Source organism: Pholcus phalangioides, unplaced genomic scaffold, assembly GCF_987345545.1.
Source record: "Pholcus phalangioides strain wild (caught in Gottingen) unplaced genomic scaffold, Ppha-v1.0 ptg000017l_1, whole genome shotgun sequence".
NCBI classification, from domain to species: Eukaryota; Metazoa; Arthropoda; class Arachnida; order Araneae; family Pholcidae; genus Pholcus; species Pholcus phalangioides.
Genome location: NW_028301610.1, coordinates 50066973 through 50092624, shown reverse-complemented (window position 1 = coordinate 50092624; position 25652 = coordinate 50066973). Strand labels below are relative to the sequence as shown.

Sequence of the window (25652 nt, the reverse complement as noted above, 5' to 3'; positions counted from 1 at the left end):
GGAAATAGCCTACAAGTTGGCTACAAGACTCATTCATTCATAAAAAAAAATATCGCTCACAAATTGAAAAGAATTTCTTCAATTTAAAAAGTAAAAATTAATCTTCAATTACCTAAGGAAGCAGGTTGGCCACGCCTTCATAAATAGTGAAATGCATGCACAATATCGGTATGTAAGTGCCGCAAAATGTATCTATTTAAAATTCAATAAATCATAAATAGTCAGTCCTCGGTATAACGTCACTCGGGGACCAAATAAAAATGACCGGAAGCTGCGATAACTTGATAACGAGTAATCCCATTTCACTAATTTTGTTGGCAAGGACTATAAAAGAGATGTTATAGGCATCCCCTATCCTGCATCAGGGACTCAGGCTGGGGCCTTTGGTGGATATAGTGAATTTTTCGTGTGAAAAACAAAAAATGATAGAGAGGGGGGGGGGGAATCGTCCCCCCACACTGGAGCCCTGTTTGTCCAATACCTTCTAAAGTAGCTTGCTCTAGAAAGTGTTGGTTAGTCCCACCGTTGAGCGGGGGGGGGGGGGGGACATGTTTATAGTGCAATGTATGTCTGATGATGTTAATAGTTATGACTTTACAACGAGATCTTTGGACGATAGATCTTTTCAAGCCTCTCTCTCGGTCATCCGTTTATAAGATTTCAAATTGAAAATTAATTCAACAAAGAAAAAATTATAGGTTTTCTTTCCATGTTTAGCGAGAAAATTCCTTTTCTATGAACACAGGCCTTTTCGGGGCCCCCAGGGCACACTTTTTCTGGGGATCCTTGGAAAGGATTATTATTATGCAAAATAAATGTACATTATTTTGTGGCGCCCAATTAGGCATGTGGCCCTGGTGCAATGCCCCGGTTGTCCCAGCCTAGTTAGGGGGCCTGTATGACCATATAGTAGTTATTCCAGACAACCAGCTTTTGCGGGTAGATAGGACAAGGCAAATCGCTTTGGGACAAGATCAAAGAAAAGCGTTAGGTCGCAATAGGCAGGATTAACCATTGAGGACAACAAAGCACGTACTTCTGACACGGGCATCAGAAAAGAGCAATCACTAATTTATTTTTTCTTAGCTGACGATTGTTTACTGTCTCTGTAGATCGGCTGGCGACAGAAGTAGAAAATGCCATCAGTGAATCCTCTTGAATGCACTTCTGTACTATGCCTGTGACAGATACCCATTATGAGTTAAGAAAAAAAAAGGAGAAAACTGTTCAACAGAATACACCCCAACCCCCCCTCACTTGTTAACTTGGGAACTGGTTGACGGGTCTATATCGCTTCCTGTACGATCTCCTTCCTCATTGTTTGTACACCCCTCTGGAGGTAGCAATGTGTTATATGATAGCAATAATGAGATGGATGTTGTAGTTTTCCTGTCAGCGGCACTATGACTATTTTTGTTCCACTGTAGAAATTTAGTAGCCTTTCTAGAATACAACTGCCCTGAAGCGAGGCGGAGCATACACAAACACACACATATATATAGGCGAATTCCGAACAAAGACGCACACGAATGGGCAGCCAGATGTATTGGAAATTTTTCCCTGAGGAAGCGCGAGAACTTTCCCGAAATTTTCAGTCATGGATACCGCCATCTAACTGAATCATGTGTTTATAGGTGTTTAAGTAACACACATCTATGTGTCCCTCCTTCAGGATTGGATTGGATTGGATTTATTGGCGCAAGGACCAATTTGGTCAAACTGCGCCAAAACAAATATAAAAATAAGAAAAATGCCCTTTTGTCATGTAAAAAACTAAAACTGTGCATGATAAAAAGCAATATGAAACATAAAACAATGACATGAATTGTAAAAACTATAATTTGTCATAAAAATCAATGGCTTTGATGAATTTAAAAATGCGAGATGCATCGCAATGGTCAGATAAAATATCACGAAGTGAAAGATGATTCTGACCAAAAGCAGTCGTAAAATGATGACAATGGTGCGAACAAGTAAAAGCATGGGCAATGGTCAATGGACTTTGACAATGAGGGCACTGCGGTTGACTCTCTCGTAGTAAAAGATATGATTGTGTGATGCGACTGTGTCCTATGCGTAACCGGGCAAGCAGAACTTCCTCCTTTCGGTTAGTTCTGCAGCTCGAACGCCAGCAGCCAAGTGTGGGCTTGATGGCAAATAATTTGTTATTTATCTGATTGTTCCAATGATCCTGCCAGCGGCGATGCATCACTTCTCGGAGGATTGAGAAGTGGTCACTGGCAGGAAGCAAAAGGCTATTATCGATGTTACTTGTTGTTCGAGCTGCGTTGTCTGCTTTTTCGTTGCCCGGTATTCCTACATGACCTGGCACCCAGTAAAATTTTACTGTGGTACCATGATGAATGAGGTAATGTAGTTCATGAAAAATGGAATGAATGAATGGATGAGAGTGAAACGTACAGGAACTCAGTGCTTGTAATGCGCTGAGAGAGTCGCTATAGATTATGCATCGTCGGTGGCAATTGCGTCGTATATGACGTAGAGCCTGAAGGATTGCGTACAGTTCTGCCGAATAAATAGAGAATGTGTCAGGAAGTTTGAAAGATGTCTCCTCACAGCAGATGTAGGCACAACCGACATGCCCAGGGCTCTTGGAGCCATCGGTATATATGGGGAAGTACCTATTGTACCTACCCCTGTGCCTGAAGAATATCTGTCAATACATAACATCTGCTGTGGTGGCTCTGGGGTATAATGATAACGAAAGAGAGACATCTGGCAGAGACTGCTCCCATGGTGCCAGTTGCCAAGCAACTGGGGCCACACGACTGATGTCTAATTCTAGTTCTTCCACAAGTGCCCTCATACGAAGACCGTAAGATGGAACACATGAAGGTCGAGCAGCAAAAAGTCTATGAAATGAGGGATTTAAAATGACACGATGAAGTGGATGACCTGGTAAAGACTTCATTTTGATATAATATTTCAAAGAAAGTTGTTGGCGTCTTGATGTCAGTGATGGCTCGTTGCATTCGACATAGAGGCTTTAAATGGGAGAAGTTCGGAAAGCTCCAGAGCAAATGCGGAGAGCGAGATGATGAATTGGGTCGAGCACACTCAGATAGCTCCGAGGTGCTGACCCGTATACAATGGAACCGTAGTCGAGCTTTGATCTTATTAGAGCTTTATATAAGTGAAGGAGTGACTTACGGTCAGCTCCCCACGATGTAGAAGAGATGACCTTCAAGAGGTTCATTGTCTTCATGCAACGAGCTCTTAATTGCGCAATTTGAGGTTGTAAGTTTCTTGTCAAATGTAATGCCGAGGAATTTTGTATTCTCTACAATAGGTATTTGACTATTATTTAAAAATAATTGTGGGTCATCATGAAGCTCACGACGCCTGCAAAAATGCACAGCGACGGTTTTGTCAGTGGAGAAAGAGAAACCGTTATCATGAGCCCACTTGCTGATCTTGTTGAGAGCAGTTTGTAATTGTCTCTCGGCTGACCTCATATTCACTGATTAATATGATATTAACAGATCATCTACGTAAAGTGCACCAGTGACTGACAACGGGAGTTGGTTCAACACCCCGTTGAGTCTCAAAATAAAAAGTGTCACACTTAAAATGCTACCTTCAGGTACACCTTGTTCTTGAATTTGGGGAGCTGATAATGTGCTTCCGATCCGTACCTGGAAGATGCGGCGAGCAAGAAAGTTCTTAATGAAAATGGGCAAGTTGCCCCGCACGCCGCAATTATAGAGGTCGGAAAGAATTCCGTGCCTCCATGTACGATCGTAGGCCTTTTTTATATCGAAAAATATAGCTATCATATGCTCCCTCTTCACAAATGCTTGTCTTATTGATGTCTCAAGACGTAACATATTGCATGTTGTGGACCTGAACCGTCTAAAGCCGCTTTGATGTTTAGATAAAATATTGTTAACCTCAAGGTAGTGCATAAGGCGATAATTGACCATGCGTTCCATGAGCTTACATAGACAACTGGTCAAAGCAATAGGTCGGTAACTATTAGGTTGCTGAGGATATTTGCCAGACTGACCCAGATCCGATTAAATAATATGAGTAAATGTGACAGTGATTCTGGTGATAGATGCCGAATCATGGAATAATGAATGGCATCGGGCCCTACAGCTGAGTCAGGACTTCGCTGCAAGGCCGTCGTCAGTTCATGAAGGGTGAACAATGAATTTTATCCCTCCGGTGTAAAAGGCCGGAAGGTGTACGATGTACGTTCGGCCGATGATTTAATGGGATGAAACGATGGGGGATAATTCGCATCACTGGAGACAGTGGCGAAATGGACGGCGATGGTATCCGCAATATCCCTCACATCGCTGATGATAGTGCAATTGGTGTTTAAAATAGTGATGGGATGAGACTGATAATGACCATTGATTTTTCGGATCCGGTCCCAAATGACTTCAGATGAAGTAGATGAATTGATTCCCGTGGTAAACTTGTGCCAGGACTCGCGTTGAGCCTGGCGCCTGGTTCTTCTTGCTATCGCCTTTGCTTTTAAAAATGCCAACTTGTTGTCATGGGTAGGATACCGCCGGAACCTACTCCATGCTTTCTTTTGTGCTTTAATCGTAAGATTACATTCGTGGTTCCACCAAGGTTTAGGAAATTTAGGAAGTTTCGAGGAGACTTTGGGTATTGTTTCATTGGCTGCTGAGATCATACAACTGGTCACAAGGTCGACACAATGGTCGACGTCGGGTTGCGAAACCATATCCTCCGTGATTTCTGCCTTGACCGTGAAGTCTGCCCATCGGGCGGCTACAAGCTTCCACCGAGGAGGACCCTCAGGTATGCTATGGCTTCGATCAAGGCACTTAACCACTAGAGGAAAATGATTGCTCCCGTGGAGGTACGGATCGACCGACCAGGACCAGTTCGGAAAGAGTGAGGGTGAACATAAGGATAGATCAATTGCAGTGAAACTATTGTTTGGGGCATGGAAATGAGTGAAACTGCCATCATTCATGATGGCAAGGTCCATGTCTTCTAACAGTCGTTCTACCATTTCTCCACGAGGGGTGTTGCTGTTAGAACCCCATAGCATGTTATGTGCATTGAAGTCTCCAAGAAGAAAAAACGGTGGAGGGAATGTCGCCTGATGTTCCATGTCTCCGAGGGCTTCGTAAAAGTTTCCTGGAGTGCCACGCAAACAGGATGATAACTATTGATCAAATCCTTGAGATCTTCATAATTGGATCTAAGACCACGAATGTTCCATTGAATTATGTTGGCCATAAATTAAGTAGAAGTAGACGGTTCAAGATCTTTAAATTTATTCCGGTCTAGTTTACGGCGAGTAGTACCGGAATCTGATCTATTGTCAAGGTCCATGTCACCAATTGATGTGTCATCAATTAGTGACACATTCTTCATGGATGGACATTTCAGCGCTCTCTGTACAGCTTTTCGTGAATATCCGGTCTTGAATGGTTTCTTTTTCGATTTGTTTGCAGAGTTGATTTTTGGTTTAGTATCTGTAGTTATTTTGAATTTGTTAGCCGTTGCTTTTCCTGCTTCTTCTTCGGAGGTAGTGGACTCCCTCCGGAATCCAGTGGAGCAACAGCAGCCACAACTATTGCACGGTTGGTTAGATGATGATGTTTGAGTTCATGTGTCAGCTATTGGTTCAGTCTGAGTTGTTACAGATGCTTTGGTGACAGTGTTAATCTTATTAGCTGACAATGGATTTGCTACCATATTAGAGTATGATCTAGTACCTATTGGAGTTTGGTTAGAGGTTATACGACGGCGTGCTTCGATATATGAGATGTTATTAAGGACCTTGATCTTCTGGATCTCTTTTTCTTCATTCCATTTCGGACATTTCCTGTCATATGCGGGGTGGTCGCCACCGCAATTGACGCACTTGAATGGTGAATTAGTGCAGTTGTCTGAAATGTGGTCCTTCTCACTGCATTTGGCGCAGGTGGGTTGACTTCAACACGGCGTTCGTGAGTGACCGAATTTCTGGCAGTTAAAGCATCTAACAGGGTTAGGAATGTATGGGCGGATTTTGAGGCTATAATAGCCTATCTTAATATCTTTTGGCAATGTCGGTGATGAGAATGTCAGGATTATGTTACGTGATGGAGCTGGATTGCCATCTTTGCGGCTCATGATATGCTTGGCAGATGTTACGCCTTGAGACGCCAGCTCTTCTGTTAGTAGTTCTTCATCCATGTTAATCAAGTTAGTATCCGAAACGACACCACGTGAATAATTCAACGTGGGATGAATTTTTGCTGTTATGGGAATATTCCCAAGAGATGAGAGCTTTTGAATAAGTTCGGATTGTTTCGGTGTGTTAGTTTCAATTAGAAGGTCTCCTGAACGAAGAGCCTTCACTGATTTTAATGTGCCTATTGCGCCGTAGAGAGCTTTGTCTATTAAGAATGGTGATGCTTTGGCCAGAGGTTTATCGGTGTCAGTAGAATGCAAGAAGAAAAATTAAACAGTAGGAGCAGGTTCAGTGACAATTTTTTTGCTCATAGCTATACGTTGACGTTTTGGTGCATTTTTCTCCATTTTGGAGATGGTCGGTAGGGGCCGAACAAACTATGTCCACCATGGAGCCCTACGAGGGGATGCGCACACGTAACTGATAAAGGTTAGTGGCAACGCCAGGTTAGGTAGGAACTATACACCACCGAAACAGGCGAGCAGACGCGTTCCAGATCCAAGAGCGACGTGAAGCAGCACCAAGAAACCTCACGAAGTCCGGCAGGCCCGGTCCCTCTACCTGCCCAGTAGTGTAACCCCTTCAGCCACCGAGGCGACCAGCCGATTGACCCAGACGGGGCTAATCCAGGCCTCCCGTTTCGGCTGAATCCGAGGCCAAAGCTGTGTAACGTATCGGGATCCGATCCCTCTACGTTAATGGTGGTCTTGTCGTTATGTGGGAAATTCCTTCTTATTTTAGACCCCAGGGACCTCTCAGTTACCGGAAACCACCCGAGGACCCACTGGCGAACCGGTAAGGGCCAGAGTGTTCGATTAGTTCGGCAGTCGGCGGGTGGGGTCTTTCGGCTGTCGAACGAGAACGGGCCAGAGGTAGGGCTACTGATGTCCCACATAAATTAATTTCCCTCATGACGACGATGCCGCTATTTTCGTGGAGGGGTTTGATCCAATATATGTATAGTTGGGCGAGGCTTAGCCCAGTTTAAATTAATTTTATTGAAGAACCTCCCGGGGGAGTTGTTGCAAGTCTCGTTGTGCGGATACGAAAATATAGTGTTGTACTCACTTATTTTCGGCGGGGGGGCTGCAGACCTCCGTCGGAACAATTCATTTCATATTGTTATGTTAGTAATGTTTACATAATCGGGAGAGTCTGATCAGCTCTCCGGATTATGTCATGTTGCCAGATTCCAATGTAGTTAAATTGTAATGTTTATAATAGTGACGCACGAATATGCAAATTCGATATTTTTGTTGAGGCGAAAAGGCCATGCGAGGACATGTGGTCCCAAACTTCTTGTAAAAGGGGAGTATAAATTCCTCCCTCTGTGTCTCTCACATGTAATCGGGGCTATTGAAATGTGAATGATATGAGCACAAATATGCGAAGACAATGACGTGTGATAGATTTAGCGTTACCCAGGGTGCACCACGAGGAGGCCTATCACATTACATCCCCCCCTCCTTCAGGAAGCTAGCATAGTGTTACATTTTTATGTTGTCCAGATGTACTAACCATGAGAAAAAAAACGAAGAATAAGACATCCGAAATGTTCACAAAAGATGAATTCGGCTGGTCAAATGGTGATTTGACCAGCCGAACTATAGTAGTTACAAAAGGTAATTGCCGACAAATGGTTGCGCACGAAGACGTGAGAAATTTTTCTGTACAGAGTTGACAATACCGAAAACCGGATTGTCATATTAACTATAGCATATAAGAAGAGGAAGAAACATCCAGTTGTTTTTGAATCCAAGTGTCATCGTTGAGTGTTCATGTTACAAATTTTCAAGTCAACGCTGATCGATCGTTGCATCCTTACTCATCCTTCATGATGAAGGAATCATCATCAAAGCCCAATTTGTAGCAGAGCAACAATAATCTTGGTAAGTACAACCTCATTAGCAGTTTCTCTAATTTTTTGGGAATTTTGCGATTGCATAAAATGTTTATACAGATATTCTTGAGGCCAAAAGCTTTTACGACAAACATTGTTTGGAACAAGATTGTTAAAGAAATCTAAAGTACAGTAGAACCTCGATTATCTGAGGGTGGATTATCCGGAGTTCAGAAATTACAAAACTACGAAAGGTGAAAGAAAACCGATTATGAAATTATTGATCAGACAACACAAGAGATTTTGGTAATAATATTCGGTGATAGTGATTAGAAGAATGGGAACAGAGATTGTCATTGAAGTTATGATCAGTTAGATCAGAGTATCGTATAATGGGCAATATCGCCCCTTGGGGGCATGGAAATGTCCGGGGGGGGGATGGGAAAAAAACAAATTCTGAAGAGGAGGACGATGAAACAAAAAGTTTGGAAAACTGCGAGTTGGATTATTCAAATTTGTTTTGCTTAAACAGTGGTCTCTAATAACAAAGAACAAAATAAGTCGAAAATAATTTGTGTAAAAAAAACATCTTATGACACCCAAATTTTTTGGTTTTTCTGCAAGTCAGGACCTTTGACTTGAAGTGCCCCTAGAAAAAAGTGGACAATTATAACCCTGCATAAATAGGGTCAAAGGTGTTTAGTTTATTAGCAAATAGAGTAAATACTGTGCTGTTTAAATTAAATGGGCCACTTCATGCAGAAATTAGGACCGGTTCAGAAACTATATAATTGTATAAATAGGTTCTTGTGTGTATTTTTTGCGTAAATTTAAATGTGAGTATTTGACATGAACAACATGAGGATACAATAAATATTTATTTTAAATCAACGAAATGTATAAATATGCATTTCATTCGAACTGTTTGCTATTGCTGCTATGTTTGGTTATTCCTGGTGATTTAAACCGTGGTTTTCGATAGGCCGTGGTCAGCATTACATGATTGAAAATTTTTATATCATTAGATTATTAAGTTATTTTTGTTAAAATTAATTTTTAGGATAAAATATGAATGGCATATCTATCACGTGGGTGTTTATGGTCAAAACCGATACCAATTGATTTATTGAAAATGATTGCAAATAAGATGCTGCTTGACCAAAAATAATTACCGGTCCTGCAGGTCACTTCAACGTTGAAATTTTTTACATACATCAGTAGTATATGAGCAAAAAAACACTATGCGTTGAATATAAGTGTTGTACAAATACTAAAATTTCGGTTAATAAGCACTCGTTCAGACGTATATTATATGTAAACAAAGATTTCCCCCCTTCTGATTTATGAATTAAAAAAAAGTATTTATACTTTTACTGATATCAGTATGTCTTCAGTATTATACTAATACTGAAGTGTGTGTTTGTTAAGAAAAATAAGCGAGCTGCTATGCCAATGGGTTTTTAAACGTTTGCTATCTGCGGCGCACCTTAATATTAATAGCAACTGATCACCTATGTTGGCCAAATAAAATCGAAACCTATGTTTTTATACCCTCTATGGTTCTCCTCCATAAAACGTATTATATACAAATACAACGCCACAACAGACAAAATGCCCAACGAGGTGGCTGATAAAAAGATGCCCATAAAAATATGGATGTCATATGTTTCAAAAATACAGCAACCCCATTAAAAATGCAATTAACACAAATTATAAACAATATATACACATGATAAAATATCATACAATGCCCATAAAGAATACTTATGGTTGTCTTATTCTAAGAATGGATAGCTTCTCGATTTACCCCAACATGTTTATCGTATTTCTTTTTAAACGTGTCAATTGAGTTACAATTTACTACCTCCGGGGGTAAGCTATTCCATTTATTAACAACCCTATTAGAGAAAAATTCCCTGCGACACCATAACCTTGCATTGTCCCTCACCAATCGATACTGGTGTCCCCTTGTAAAAGCAGTTGATTGGCGGTGTACTAAAAGTTCATGGTCCATCCTATCCATCCCATTGAAAATTTTGAACACTTCGATCATATCTCCTCGACACCTGCGTTCATCCAATGTAAACATATTCAAAAAATGAAGTCTCTCTTCATAACTCAAGCCCTGTGTGCCAATAAGGACACGCGTAGCTCTTCTCTGCACCCCTTCAATCAAGTCTATGTCCCTCTGTAGGTATGGTCTCCAAAACCTTACAGCATACTCCAGTCCAGGACGAACTAAACCTCGAAAAAGCGGAAGAATGACTTTAGGAGAACGCGAAGAGACCTTTTTGAAAATGAGACCAAGCATTCTATTCGCTTTTTTGACAACCGCTGAACAATGTTCAGAAAACTTAAGTCGCTCGTCAATGAGAATTCCCAAATCGGTGACTGTAGTTGCATCCGGGATAGTGACACCATTCAACTCGTAAGATAACCATGGGTTGTTCGAACCAAAATGAGCGACCATGCACTTATCTACGCTAAACGTCATGCCCCATTAATTTGCCCATGCTGCAATCTTGTTTAAGTTGGTCTGGAGCAACTCCCTATCGCTTTCATTCCCGATTACTCCCATTAGCTTCACATCATCTGCGAATTTGCTAGTAATCCCATCGATACCCTGATCGAGTTTGTCGATAAAAAGTCAAAAAAGTATGGGGCCAAGGACACTTCCCTGAGGAACTCCACTTGTGACGTCTGTCCAACCAGAGAATTCCCCGTTCACCATAACTCGTTGCGACCTATCTCTTAACCACGATTCTATCCAATTCAGCAAGTTGCCCCCTATTCCAATCTCGTGTAAACGCTTCAAGAGTTTGCCATGTTGGACCCGATCGAATGCCTTCTGGAAATCAAGGTAAACAATGTCGACATTTTTGCTCTTACCCAAAGCCTTAGTCACGTAATCATAGAAGCAAAGGAGGTTAGTTACACATGACTTCCCCTTCCTGAACCCATGCTGATTATCCGACAATACATTATTCTCGTCTATCCACTTCACAAACTGCCTTTTGATGATAATTTCCAAAATTTTCGAGAGGGAGCTCGTCAAACTCACTGGACGATAATTAGACACCACCTCTCTACTACCCTTCTTAAATATCGGAACAACGTTAGCCAGTTTCCAATCTCTCGGGACGATACCCTCAGCAACACTACTCCTGAATATCTGTGCGACTGGCCCCAACAATTCATTAGCACCTTCCCTGAGAACCCTGGGATAGATATCATCTGGTCCTGGAGCTTTGCTTGCACATACATTTCTTAGAAGATTTAGGACCTCCACGTCTTCTACTTGAATAACGTTGAGGGTTTTATTACCCCATGCAACACCCGTATATCGAATATCATTATCTCCATTAAAAACCGACGCGAAAAAGTCATTGAAAGCACTACACATGCCTACATTGCTCTCTACCTTAGAGCCTCCTATCGAGAGGGGGCCAACTGTCCCCTTACATCCATTATTGACGTATCGAAAAAATGATTTTGGGTCAGAGCCAATGTTATCTGCCAACCTAGATTCAACTTCCTTTTTACTATCCCTCATCGCTTTCTTCAACAGTCTTCTTTTATCAGTAAACAATGATAGATCACCACGTCCACTTTTATACTCTCTGAATGCTCTTTTCTTTTCAAGATAAAGGTTCCGCACGCTATCCGTGAACCATAGAGGGTGTGATGTACAAACACGCTTTTTTCGAACAAAGGGTATGACGTCGTGCAAAACAGAGGACAGCTTCGTACTAAATTCTTCCCATTGACTTACCACCCTTACTGATTCCAACCGGTCTTTGAAAACTTCCGCTAACCTTCTTCTCAAAACATCAAAGTTAGTTCTCCGAAAACAAGGAACCAGTCTTTTGTTATCAACCTTACCCGAGGAAAAGTTAGTGAAATCTGACGATACGATGATCACTGGAAGAAAACTCTTCCCCCACCGAAACATGTTCAACTAGATCCTCAGAACTAGTAAGAACTAAATCCAAAATAGCAGTACCCCTAGTGGCTTCTGATACATGCCGATACAAAAAATTTTCGAGCACCAACTTAAGAAAGTCTCTTTCATACTGATTTCCAGATGAAAGGTTCTCCCAATCAATACCCGGGTAATTGAAATCCCCTAGTATGAGAACCCTCTTTCGCTTACACATGTAGGAAATTTCATCATGAATTTTGGCGATGTAGTTTTGATCCCTATTCGGTGGATTGTAACAAACCCCAACAATAAGCTTATGACGTCTTTTGCTCTCAAGTTCAACCCATATGGTTTCAATATCACTTCTCTGCACGTTACACTCTCTAGCCTTCAAACAGGATTTCACGTATATCAACACTCCACCCCCTTTCCTATCAGATCTATTTCTCAAAAAAGTATCGTATCCTGAGATGTGTAAGAAAGATTCATCCCCATCCTTTGCCCAAGATTCTGTAATGGCTATAAGATCCAAGCCCTCCACAACTATCATAGTTTCTAAAAAATCTTTCTTATTACCCAAGCTCCTGGCATTTATTAACACACATCTTAATTTGCCCGGTGATTTAGTGTCAATCGAGAAGCCATCCAAGTCAGAGGTGGGTAATTTTCCGTCAATACTGTTGTGATTATCATTAACTAACCCGCATTCCCGACTACGTGGTCTGGGAGTAAAAAACCTGACCTAAGACTATCGTAAACCTCCCAGACCCCTCTCTTATTTAGATGGATCCCATCCAAACGAAGCCACCTATAGGTAAATGCGGGAAGCTCCAAGAACGTGACCCCAAGTGAGGAGCAAATGTCCTTCAGGCCTATATTGAATTGATGGATCCTACTCCTATATCCCCTACTACCCCTTGGCAGCACTGGAATCACTGCCACATCTGAACCCCCCTCCCTAGCGGATAATAGTAAATCCCGGTATTCTGACAGAGACTCACTAATATTCGCTCCTACCTGATTTGTTCCCACCCACAGAATCACCCGCAAGGGCAACTTTCGGCGATGAAAAACGTCTCGAACGTTGCCAATCTTCCCCCCAGGAAGACAACAGCGCTCGAAACCCCGAAAATCCCTACACACTCGGTTCCCAAGTTCCCTAACCATAGAATCGCCGATGATTAAACCCCTATCACTATCACCCTCTACCTCATCCACGACCACCCATTCGCCCTCTAAAATGTCGTTGTTCGTGGAGATTGCTTCTTCATCAACAGGTGGCTCGACGACCAGAGGCTCCGTTATAACCGGGCCCTCTAGCACCCTAACTTTTTCCCGTAAAGCTTCGACCTCGAGTTCCAGCCTTTTCCTAACCAAGCACCCTTTACAATTGAAACTATCAGCTACTATACCCCTAGACCAGGGAAACCTCCCGTCGCAAGCTCTACACAACACTAGTCGAGGTCGAGGCATACTAACACTATTGCTAAAGCTAGATAATAATAATAATACTTAAAAATAGGAAAATGAGAAACGTTAACTGGAAATTAAAATAATGTAAAATACATTACTATGCAAAATATACGTAAGAGATTATACGAAAAAATTACGTAAAGTAGAATGCTCAGCACTAAATCACGAAGAAAAAAATAAATATGTATATAAAGAATACAACACCCTCTAAAAAAAGTATTAAGCTACGAAGTACAATTTATACTTATTAGAATTAGCTAACTATCTCATCACACTTACACTACAACAATAGGCCCAAATGGAAGGAAAACAAAGTTATTGAGAGTACCCGGGAAAAAGTATACACTGTTTGCTAACACTAACGTCCAAAAACCTACGAACTTATATCAAAGAAGCGAGCGAACCTGGCGAAAGAACAACGAAAATGAAATGCGAACGAGAAAAATAAATTTAAGTCGATCGAAAATACACAACGAAAATTAAAAAAAAATGAGAGCAATATAATAAAAAAAACCACTTATCTCACAATCCAACGTGCGCTGAAAAAAAGAAAATCACCGCAGAATATGACTCAAAAATAAACAACACGCTAAGTAAAACTCACGAGAACGAAGAAAAACACAAAGAAAGACACAAAATGGCGCACTGGCGTGACGGTAATCCCCCGGCAACGGTTTCGGATAAAACTTCTTCTATTGGTCGGTGAGCGGAGCGCGATAATAGCACGTCCGTTCCCAACGACGGCGAAGACGAAAAGGGAGTATTGAAAATTATTATTTTTCCAGAAACCGATGTAAATTGGCACTGTTAGCATATTTTTGACTGAAACAATACATCATCACAGCAATTTAAGTAATTATACTGGATTTAACTAGCTAAAATAATTAAGGGTAAAATATAGTCTGCCTTAATTTTAATGTTATCTATAAACAGATAAATTTTGCTCAGTAAAGTTGAATAGTTTCGTCCTTGAATTTCATTTCCCTCAATTTGGTGCTATAATATAAATCTCTGAGCACGTAAAATTGGGACAGCTCTCAAATATGACACCAACAAGGAATCAGCTTTTTCTAGATAGATAAAAATTATTGTACTTATATAGCTGTACCTTGTACTGAAATGACACTAAAGGATGTACTTTCTGAAATACCAAAAAACCTGTTTGTAGTTCTTTGACCATTTACCATGTCTATTCAAAAATCAACGGGACTATATAGGGTTAATGCGTTTTTTAGATTTTTTCAGGACTTACGGAGACCCCCCCCCCCTCTCCCATGTCGAAAGCCACACTGTTTTCGTCATCCTATGATTCCACTCTAGCAATCACATGCAGAGAATGTTTGGTGCCGATACCGATTTTCTAGAAGCCATGGTGACCTGGAGCCCAAGATTTGTCAAGCCCTGGTATATAGGGACAGGGTTCGTACCCTCCTTGATAATCCTTACAGAAAAAGTTCATTTTCAAGTCTTTAAAAGTCCTTGAAAAAAATTATAATCATTTTCAAGGTGTTTGAATTTTTGAATCAATTTTTGTCTTACCCCCCCCCCCTCCTCCGCAATCCCCGCTAAACTACTTTCTGCTGAGATGGAAACGAACTAAACAACAACGATCATATGAGTTACGTCAGTGTTTCTCAAAGTGTGCGTAGTGGCTTCTAGCGGTGTAGCTAACCTTTGTCAGGGGCAGCGCGACAAGCTGGAATATTGATTTGTATGCTTATTTATTCTTTGAAAAGTGGTTCTTTTATAAGTAAAAATATCTACCAAGCTATTCCGTGGAGTCGCGGATGAACCATGAATTGTGCAAAAAGCCGCTGCTGACAAAAGTCAGAACCTTTGAGTTACGGGACAATGTTCAAAACAGAATACATGGTCACGCATATCTGAGGTATTTCTGAGCTTTAAAAGGTGTTGCTCTTGAATCTGACAGAAAAATACTGCACTTGAGATATTGCTCTGAAATTATTTCAAACTATTAAATTAATGAATGTCAGTTGCAAACAGGACCGCAAGTAGATGCTTGGTCGGCCAGGATGAGCACGCATTTTGACGCCCCTTTGTAATGTTGAAGGAGAGGTTAAATGGTGAAATTGGCACCCTCTCTGGTCCAGCGCATGGTGCACCAGAACCTTTGAACAGACTTTCCTGTAGGAACCGGGTATAGCATATCGATATAACATATGCACTGAAAAAGTTCTTGGGGCCAGGCTGGTCGTTGATCGCCTGCGGATGTGACCACGGAATGGAGGTGGCTTCAACAATATCTGTTGCAAGTTCCGAAATGAACTGACTGCTAACGGAGGTTGATTGTTGACCGTAGATGCACGCAAAAACAGTTCTTTAAAGCAGAACTGATTTTTTTTCAAAAGAGCTGAACTCTATGCTTTATTGACTTTTTTCTTGAATATAGAAATCGAACAACACAGACGAATTTTTTGTTTAAGTTTATAAATAACGCATTTTTGTATTTCAAATCTGGAAAGGAACATCATAAGAGTGCTTGAGATTTATGAAACAGCAATGTTATGTCAATCTTAGTGCTGTATTTCGAGTAATTTTTTTTTGTAATATAATTTTTTCTTGATTTCAATTTCATGAAATATGGTTTTGAATTACAATAATTTTTAGTTTTCTTAGGGATATTTTTGCGGAAGAGTAAGGTAGAGATAACGTTTCAGTTATACGGTTTTTCAATTATACGACGCTTTGACCCGACTGTTCGGCGACGTGCTTAAAAACCTCGTTTATACGATGCGACGAATAAATGAGGTTCCATTGTATGGGGCTTGAGCCCCCCCCCCCAACATTTTCAATAACTTTACGCCCTTGCTCTGGAGAATTATTTTGCTGACCCGGCAAGTTAAAAAGAAAGGAAAGTAAAAGATGGCATTAACTATATATCTACAATGAAAAATCTGGCCTAACTAGTGAAGAAAATGAATATATAGTGGAATTAAAATTGTTTCATGTGTATCTAATATGAAATGTTTCATTTTTATCGAATTTCTAGAGAAATATTCCAATGTTTAGAAATTTCCCTGACTTTCAATGACTTTTTGGACTGTAGGAACCCTGCGATATTGCAATAATTCAGTGATTCTCAAACAGTATGGCAAGATCAATTTTTTGCCAGAAAATGTTTTTCAGCTCTAGGAAACATCTGTATGAGTGCCCCAGTTGTTCAATCTAAGTGGAGAGCGCTTTTATTCCAGAGGGTTGAGGAGTGCTTAACCCCAGGACGAGTCATAAATATAAAATTGTTTCTCCGCAAGTCTGTGTGTGCTGTCTATACAAATTAATCTCCGCCAAATTTAGCATATACGGTAAACAGGACCGAACTTGAATGATAGGCTACTTGGGAGGCCTTGCATTTTTGATAAATATGTGAAACAAATATCCGTATTTCATAGGACATTCTCGTATTTCTCCGTACTTTTGGCCGTATTGACGTCTTATTGTAAAAATATCCTGTTTTTCTCGTATTTTCAACAACAAAATCTATTTGAATTTTTATTCTTTGCTGAAATCAAGGATTAAAACCCAACTTATAAAGGTATTATGATAATTATGACTGAATACGAATATTCATCGCACATTATTTGGCATGCTGATAGGTTTCTCTTTTTTGTTGCGATGTAGTTCATTTCTTGGATTTTAAATTTTCTGGCGCAAGGACCAATTTGGTCAAACTGCGCCAAAACAAATTATAAAAATAAGAAAAATCATCCTTTTGTCATGTCAAAATACTAAAATTATGCATGATAAAAAGCAACGTAAAGCATAAAACAATGACATGAACTGTAAAAATCTATAATTTGTTATAAAAACCAATGACTAATGAATTTAAAAATGCGAGATGCATCGCTATGGTCATTTAAAATGTCATGAAGTGAAAGATGACTTTGACCAAAAGCAGTCGTAAAATGATGACGATGATATGAACAAGTAAAAGCATGAGCAATGGTTAATGGACTTTGACAATGTGGGCACTGTGGCTGACTCTCTCGTAATAAAAGATATGATTGTGTGATACGACTGTGTCCAATGCGCAACTGGGCAAGCAGAACTTCCTCCTTTCGGTTAGTTCTGCAGCTCGAACGCCAATGGCCAAGTGTGGGCTTGATGGCATGAAGTTTATTATTTATCTGATGGCTCCAATGATCCTGCCAGCGGTGATGCATCACTTCCCGGAGGATTGAGAAGTGGTCACTGCCAGGTACCAAAAGGTTATTATCAATGTTAGTTGTTGTTCGAGCTGCGGTGTCTGCTTTTTCGTTGCCCGGTATTCCAACATGACCTGGTAATCAGTAAAATTTTACTGTGGTACCATGATGAATGAGGTAATGCAGTTCATGGAAAATGGCATGAATGAATGGATGAGTGTGAAACGTACAGGAACACAGTGCTTGTAATGCGCTGAGAGAGTCGCTATAGATGATGCATCGTCGGTGGCGTTTGCGTCGTATATGACGTAGAGCCTGAAGGATTGCGTACAGTTCTGCCGAATATATACTGAATGTGTCTGGAAGTTTAAAAGATGTCTCCTCACAGCAGATGTAGGCACAACCGACATGGCCAGGGCTCTTGGAGCCGTCGGTATATATGGGGAAGTACCTGTTGTACCTACCCCTGTGCCTAAAGAATATCTGTCGATATATGACATCTGCTGTGGTGGCTCTAGGGTATAATGATAATGAAAGAGAGACATCTGGCAGAGACTGCTCCCATGGTGCCAGTTGCCAAGCAACTGGGGCCACACGACTGATGTCTAATTCTAGTGCTTCCACAAGTGCCCTCATACGAAGACCGTAAGATGGAACACATGAAGGGCGAGCAGCAAATAGTCTATGAAATGAGGGATTAAAAATGACACGATGAAGTGGATGATCTGGAAAAGACTTCATCTTGATAAAATATTTCAAGGAAAGTTTCTGGCGTCTTGATGTCAGTGATGGCTCGTTGCATTCGAGATACAGGCTCTCCATTGGAGACGTCCGGAAAGCTCCAGAACAAATCCGTAGGGCGAGATGGTGGACCGGGTCGAGCACACTCAGATAGCTCCGAGGTGCCTACCCGTATACAATGGAGCCGTAGTCGAGCTTTGATCTTATTAAAGCTTTATATAAGTGGAGGAGCGACTTACGGTCAGCTCCCCACGATGTAGAAGAGATGACCTTCAAGAGGTTCATCGTCTTCATGCAACGAGCTCTTAATTGCGCAATTTGAGGTTTGAAAGTGAGTTTCTTGTCAAATGTGATGCCGAGGAATTTCGTATTTTCTACAATAGGTATTAGATTGTTATTGAGAAACAACTGTGGGTCATCGCGTAGGTCTCGACGCCGACAAAAGTGCATAGCAACAGTCTTGTCAGCGGAGAATGAAAAGCCGTTATCATGAGCCCACTTGCTGATCTTGTTGAGAGCGGTTTGCAATTGTCTCTCGGCTGACCTCATATTCACTGATTGGTAAGATATCAACAGATCATCCACGTAGAGTGCGCCAGTGACAGACAACGGGAGTTGGTTCAACACCCCGTTGAGTCTTAAAATAAAAAGTGTTACACTTAAAATGCTACCTTGAGGTACACCTTGTTCTTGAATTTGGGGAGCTGATAACGTGCTTCCGATCCGTACCTGAAAGATGCGGCGAGCAAGAAAGTTCTTAATGAAAATGGGCAAATTGCCCCGCAAGCCGCTATTATAGAGGTCGGAAAGAATTCCGTGCCTCCAAGTACGGTCGTAGGCCTTTTCTATGTCGAAAAATATGGCTAGCATATGCTCCCTCTTCACAAATGCTTGTCTTATTGATGTCTCAAGGCGTAACAGATTGCATGTCAGAGGAGGCCTATCACATTACACCCCAGTTCATTTCTTGCCATTGGCGATTTAAAAAAATGATTTCATCAATAATTACAGAAGCAGCTTTTTTCAAATTAGACATCATTTTTGGTGACAATTGGTAATTACTTGTGTTTGGGTAATCTATTTTCCGTATTTTTCCAAGGGAAATGTAGTTAGCCCAGACATGGAATTTTTTTTTCTTCCAGGACAGCCAAAAATCATCAGAATGCCATTAGAAGTATGGGTCACATGGTCACCCTGTATATATAACAATTTCAGCCTGAGAGCGGCAGATATACCACATATCTGGTTAGAGAAAGGAACTTCATATACTAAAAAGATTATGAACCTCTGCCTAAAACTAATTTAGCATGTGCATCCTCGAAATACAATAATTAAATTTTTATGCGCAACTCCGAAAAAAGTAATCAAGTACGTATTTATACGGTTCCTTAAATAAATAAATTCAGTTTCAAGCCGGGTTTTCCTAGGAGCGGGTTATTTGCACCGTGTGCAGCGTGAAAACGCTGATTGGTTAAAAAACCTGAATTTCAGGTTTCAATCAGCATTTTCACGCTGCACACGGCGCAAAAGTTTTACTCCTAGGAAAACCCGGCTTAAGTGTTTGAACGACCCGCAAAGAACAAGTCCTTGAAGACAGAAATTAATTTAGCATGTCGGATCCTTGAAAAGTAAACGTTTTTCGAATAAGAAGAGTATTACACTCGAAAAAAAAATTAAGCTTTTATATGCCCCTCAAAGTAGTAGATCAGCTTATATACCAAACGAATAAAAAATTAATACTCGGCAATAGAATAATATATATCCTTCTGTCGGAAAAACTGTACACCCCCGACCCGTTTGAAATATCCGTTCAGTATATTTTTGTTCGTTTCTTAAAAGCCCTGCTATCAACTGACGATTCCGTATTTGGTAAGAATCAATCAGATGTCCCAGTTTCGTCTCAGTGGAATCTGGTTGCGCTATCTAAAGCAGAATTTTTGGGATAAGAGAAACAAAAATTTAACTTATTTAATAAACAATTTTATAATTCCATGATGCAATTCCCCCCAAACGTTTGATATTTACAAGCTTACCTGTATCGACATCCTTCTTAATCGTACGTGTTCTCATTTCGCCGACGGATTGAACTCCTTCGAGGCAGAATTCGAAGGGTTTCTTGTGATTCTTCATGTCTGCCAAATTGAAATAATAAATTTAATACACTCATTTTTTTGTTCTTTACTCTGACTCGTACACAGGATCACCCAGAACTCTAGACCATCAAAATGAGAGGAAGTGATAGTGCATGTCAAAACAAACAATTTTTCCAATAGAACCATGGTTCGCAACCACTTATTGAGGGGGGATACGTGCTTTTCCCAACTTCAGAAGTTGCTAAAATATAGCAACCTTGATCACATCATGAGAAGCCACAGAGGAATTTCTTCCTTTTTTCAGTTGGAGAAATATTTTTCCCCCTCACATCAAGCATTACTTCAGAGCTTTCCTCTCCTTTTTTTGGTGTCAGTGGCTTTAATTCCTTGTTAACAAGCTCTTAATACAAAATTCACGTGCAACCCTAGGTTCCATTGAAAAAGATTTATCTTGACGTGTACTATCAGCTTTCATTTTGGCGATATGGAACTCTGGAACACCCTGACCATCGTTCCCGAAAAATTACAGCTAAGGATTTTACCGTCTTTTTCGCGGTCTCTGGCACCACGAGACATGTCGCCATTATCCAACAGGTGGCTGCAGCTACTTGCATCAAGAACTAAAACGTCTACGGATATGCTCCGACTTTGGTATTTTTTTCTGCCTATCGATTTGGAAGAAAAACGTAACTTAGAAAAATGAGGGGAAAAAAACAGACGTCCCTATCGGTCATCATGTACAGTCAATGCTCGTTATAACGCAACCATTCCATTACAATGACCGGTAGGCAGTGGCGGATTAAAAGTCGGTCGAGACCCTACATGCAAAAGAAAATATTAGGCCCCTTAAATTAGAATAAAGTGTGAAGTTTGGGTTTTTTCGGCACCTCCTAGAGATAGAAAGCCTCCGCAGTCTGCTTGTGACGTCAGTAAGTAGTCCATTTTCCCCTCAGAATATTCAGGGGAAAAAATCCCTTCTCGTGCCAGTATCATCGTTGTGAGGAAAAGTAATGATCGGGCTCAGAATTGGCGATTTCTATGCCCCACATCCAATCACTATGCCGTATTTGTGAGCCCATCAGGAAGATTCTATGCCAAAATAAGAAGAAACGAAATAGGATGCTGTGTGCCAAACTTGCTATGAAGTCTGGATGGAAGTGCTGGCTTTTTGGGGCCTCTTTAGAAGTCCTAAGGCCCTGGGCGCACGCCCGCCGTTAAATCTGCCTCTGTCGGTAGGATAAGTCTCAAATGTTTATATATTACGAATATCTCTTGTTTTCCTTTCGATATAACATCCATTTTTGACAGAACAATGGGGGTCATCATAACGTGCGTTGACTGTATATAATTTTTCGGTTCATGGTCTGAGCATAGGTACGCTAATTACCATCTTTATCGCGATTTCCGACACCACGAGAATCGTCGTCGTTGTCAAACAGGCGGCTGCAGCTGCTTGCATCACGACCTGAAACTTCTAACGATTTGCTCCGACGTTGACGTCCTTTCATGCCTATCGATTGAGAAGAAAAACAAAACTTCTTGGAAGAAAAGAAACACAAGCGTGGTTTAAAACATTTATGTCTATCTGTATCAGCCAACCCGTTCGTCATTTTTCAAAAATTATTAGTAAAGCTTATTACCTTCTTTTTCGTGGTTTCCGACACCACGCAAATCGTCGCCATCATCCAACAGGTTTCTGTAACTATTTGCATCATGGACTAGAACTTCTACCGATTTGCTTCGACGTTGACGCTTTCTTCTGCCTTTCAATTAGAAAGAAAAAAACGAAACTTCTTGGAAGAGAAAAAACTGCATCAGAATTTCGCGCCATAGAAGTGAAACTTCTAGGTTAAATATTAAATCCAACAAATATTACAAGATTCATTGAAAGACAGGTTATTTGAGGAGATGACGATTACAAGGAAGAAAATTCATCACTGCCGCCACGGGGACACGAACCCCGGTCTCTCGCTTGCCGGACGAGTGCTCTACCATCTAAGCTATGGAAGCAGATAGAATATTTCAACCTTGGAGCGTATATATGTGTTGATAGGCACCGTACATGGACGGCGTCAACAATCAACTAATAGCTCGTGAATGACATAGGCCAACCAGATGGCCACATGCATATAGAAATGTCCTCTCCACTTGTCAATACAAGATTCATTGAAAGACTGATGATGAATTTTCTTCCTTGTAACTTTTTTAAACGGCAACTGTGACTCGCATTTGCACTTTAGAGCTGAAAGATCATTGCAAACCATCTTCAGTTGCACAATCACGGATATTATCGGGGTTTCGCGATGGAAAAGCCGATAGTTTAAATAAGGTGTACAGTGGAATAAAACACGCTCTTAGAAAGAATTGTTTCGCGGTAAGCAGGAACAAAAAATTTTTGCCGTCCTTTCCGAAATTCCAGGGATACGTAACAAAATTAGCTATTTGGCGCAGAAAAATACGAAAATACACTATTGGAGCAGGATAGCGCAAGATGTTAATTTTGGCGCAGTGTTCCCACCCCTGGAAACAGTATAATTTTGGCCCCCCCCCCCCGTAATACTCAGCGGCCTTCCCCGGTAAATTTCCCATGAACCTTGTAAGCACCAACGTGGCGACTTTTTTCGCGCCAAGGAATCGCTGTTTTGCGGTAGTCAATTCAAGATGGCTGAGAAAGGGCACATAAAAAATTACAAAAAAATATATAATTTATAATATGAATTAACCTAATATACGGCAATATGAGAAAATCTATAGATATATATCGGGAAATACGGAAAATTAGGATAAAATGAACACAAAAATTGAATCAACATACAGGGTTTATAAATGCAGTTGATACAGAGTTTATGGATGCTGCTGTCAGGGCTACCTATTTTGGCGCGAAAAAAAGTCGCCACGTTAGCGCTGACTCCTCCCGTAATTTTCAACAAACAAAAACAGTGAATTCGCCCCCACCCGGGACACCCGATTTACCATGGCTGTAATACAATTGTTTTTTCTGGAGGGTAAACGTAATTTTACTGCCCCTTGACTGTGAAATTCGATAATTTTGCAAAGGAATTTTTATTGCGTTTTCTTAAATATACCATTCCATCAAAAACGCCGTCCAAGGCATTGCCCCCCCCCCCCCAGTTTTGGATCTGATTACGGTATGTAGCAACACGGGTCGAAATTGTACTATCGCCCGGGGCCGGTATCCATAGGCGTAAACTTATCAAAAATGTTGGGGTGGGGGGGGGCTCAGGCTCAAGTAATGGAACCTCATTTATACGACGCGTCGTATAAATGCGAAAACCGTATAACTGGAACTTTTTTCGAAAATTACCCCCCACCCCTTTTGTTTACAGACGTTTCAAAACAAAAAAGTTTTTGTAAAAAATCTGTGGTTTTGATCCAAAATCTTATGCTTGAGGAGAAATATTACACTATCATAACATTACTGTTGCTAAAGTCTCAAGCAATTTTACGGTATTCATTTCAAGATTTAACAGAAAAAAAGTGTTATTTAAACCTTTTGTAAAACGTCCTATACTTGTTTGTTTTGCTTTCTATATCTAAGCAAAAAGTAGATGATGAGTTCTGTTGTTGAAAGATTTTTCTCTTAAAGAAAGAACTAATAGTGTACATGTTTGCAGAGGGCCGGAACTAGAGAGGGGGGCAGAGGAGGCAACTGCCCCGGATGGCAAAATTTAGGGGGGGCAGCAATTTTAGGTGGGAACAGAGAACACCGTCAGAAAATTATCAAATGTGGGGGCAGCAAAATCATTTGCCCCGGTCGGCAAAAATCCTAGTTACGGCCCTGGCTATCAGCATACCATAGCCCGTTCAATAATTATTTCAGTACCTGTCAAAATCCATTGAACCAGTCAATTATCTTAAATTTTACGGCTTTTTCAGTAAAAAATATGCATGAGAAACTACAGTCGATCCGGCTTAGTTTTTCCGCTTATAAAGTTTTTTCATGATGTGTTTTTGAAAACCGGGAAACACTATTTCAATGACATGGTTTTACCAATTGAAAAATTATTCTATATTCGATTGATAGAAATGGTATTTTCCAAAGACTTGGGAGTTCGAATCGAAGTGAAAACGTTGATTAATTGAAGTGTATACAGACGGGGCCCTGGGTAAAGCAGGAATTAGGGTAAAGCAGGGAACCTGGGTAAAGCAGGCTCTTGCGGAAAGAGTCAAAGATGTTAATTAGTCAGTGAATGTATGTTGTTTGAATTTCGGGGGCTCAAAGTTATAAAGGCTTCATTTGCCCATGTAGAAATTAGGCCCTATATATAACAACTGAAGTCAAACGTCGTGCAAATGAGTAAGGTCAGAAACGTAATAGGGAGGCGTATAGGAAGGGTTCCATTATATTTTCCTAAATGTAGTAAAATCTCCACAAATGATCACCTGTAATCAGGGCCGTCTTAGGAGCATCACGGGCCCCCGGGCCAAGTGATTTTTCTGAGGCTCTACCCGGCAAATTCTCGAAAAATTTAACTACTTCTCATCTTTCTGATGCCTCTCTCCTCGTGAGGTGCCCGGGTGGGCCCATGCGTTAAGACGGCACTGCCTATACTCAAACACAAATATGCATCAGTGGTCGCCTCTATTCGACGTAAAATTTCTATGGCGGAGCCCCGTAGGCCCTCCTCTTATATTCATTTATCGAATTCACTGATTTATTTTATTTTCTTAGAGTGGCGGCAGAGCCCCCAGGAAGTGCACACGGAGCACCGGTTGAGAACTGCTGCTTCAGTGAAAAGTTTCCCAAACTTTTTGTTCCATAGCCCTTCTTTTAAAAAAAATTTATTTTTCATCTCTCCCAACTCAAGCCCCAACCATTTTTAGCATTTACATGTTTTCAAGGGTGTAGCGGGGGGGGGGGGGGGGGTACTTGAGGGGGTCTGCCCCCCCCCCCCCGAAATGTGAGAAAATGACCGAAAAAAGGGAATAAGATGGCCAAATCTATTGTTATATCACTGATCCCCAAATGAAATTTCTGGCTACGCCCTTGCAATGTATGTAATTGAAAAATTTTCAGAACTGCTATTTTCAAGTTGTGCAGAAGATTAATTGTTTATAATCTTTCAAATTAATATTGCTCGTAATACAATAAAAGTTTGCTAGATTTCCAAAAGTTCGGTGCCATTTGTGTAATGTAATCCGTACTGAACTTCTGAAAGCCTCCATCTTTTTATTCTTTTTTATTACAATTATGTCGATACTCTCATGAAAA

At 40.8% G+C, this 25652-nt stretch overlaps 1 protein-coding gene across 1 annotated transcript in view; it reads right to left on the bottom strand.

Annotated features, from left to right (window-relative positions):
• The window catches only part of LOC149074051 (uncharacterized), a 120673-nt gene that overhangs the window by 81763 nt on the left and 13258 nt on the right, over nt 1–25652 (bottom strand). The window contains exons 6-9 of the mRNA XM_089247294.1: nt 22060–22182; nt 21807–21929; nt 20962–21084; nt 20360–20458 (exon numbers count right to left, since the gene is read on the bottom strand). Coding sequence (XP_089103420.1) covers nt 20360–20458; nt 20962–21084; nt 21807–21929; nt 22060–22182 — 468 coding nt within the window. The remainder of the gene's footprint in view (nt 1–20359; nt 20459–20961; nt 21085–21806; nt 21930–22059; nt 22183–25652) is intronic.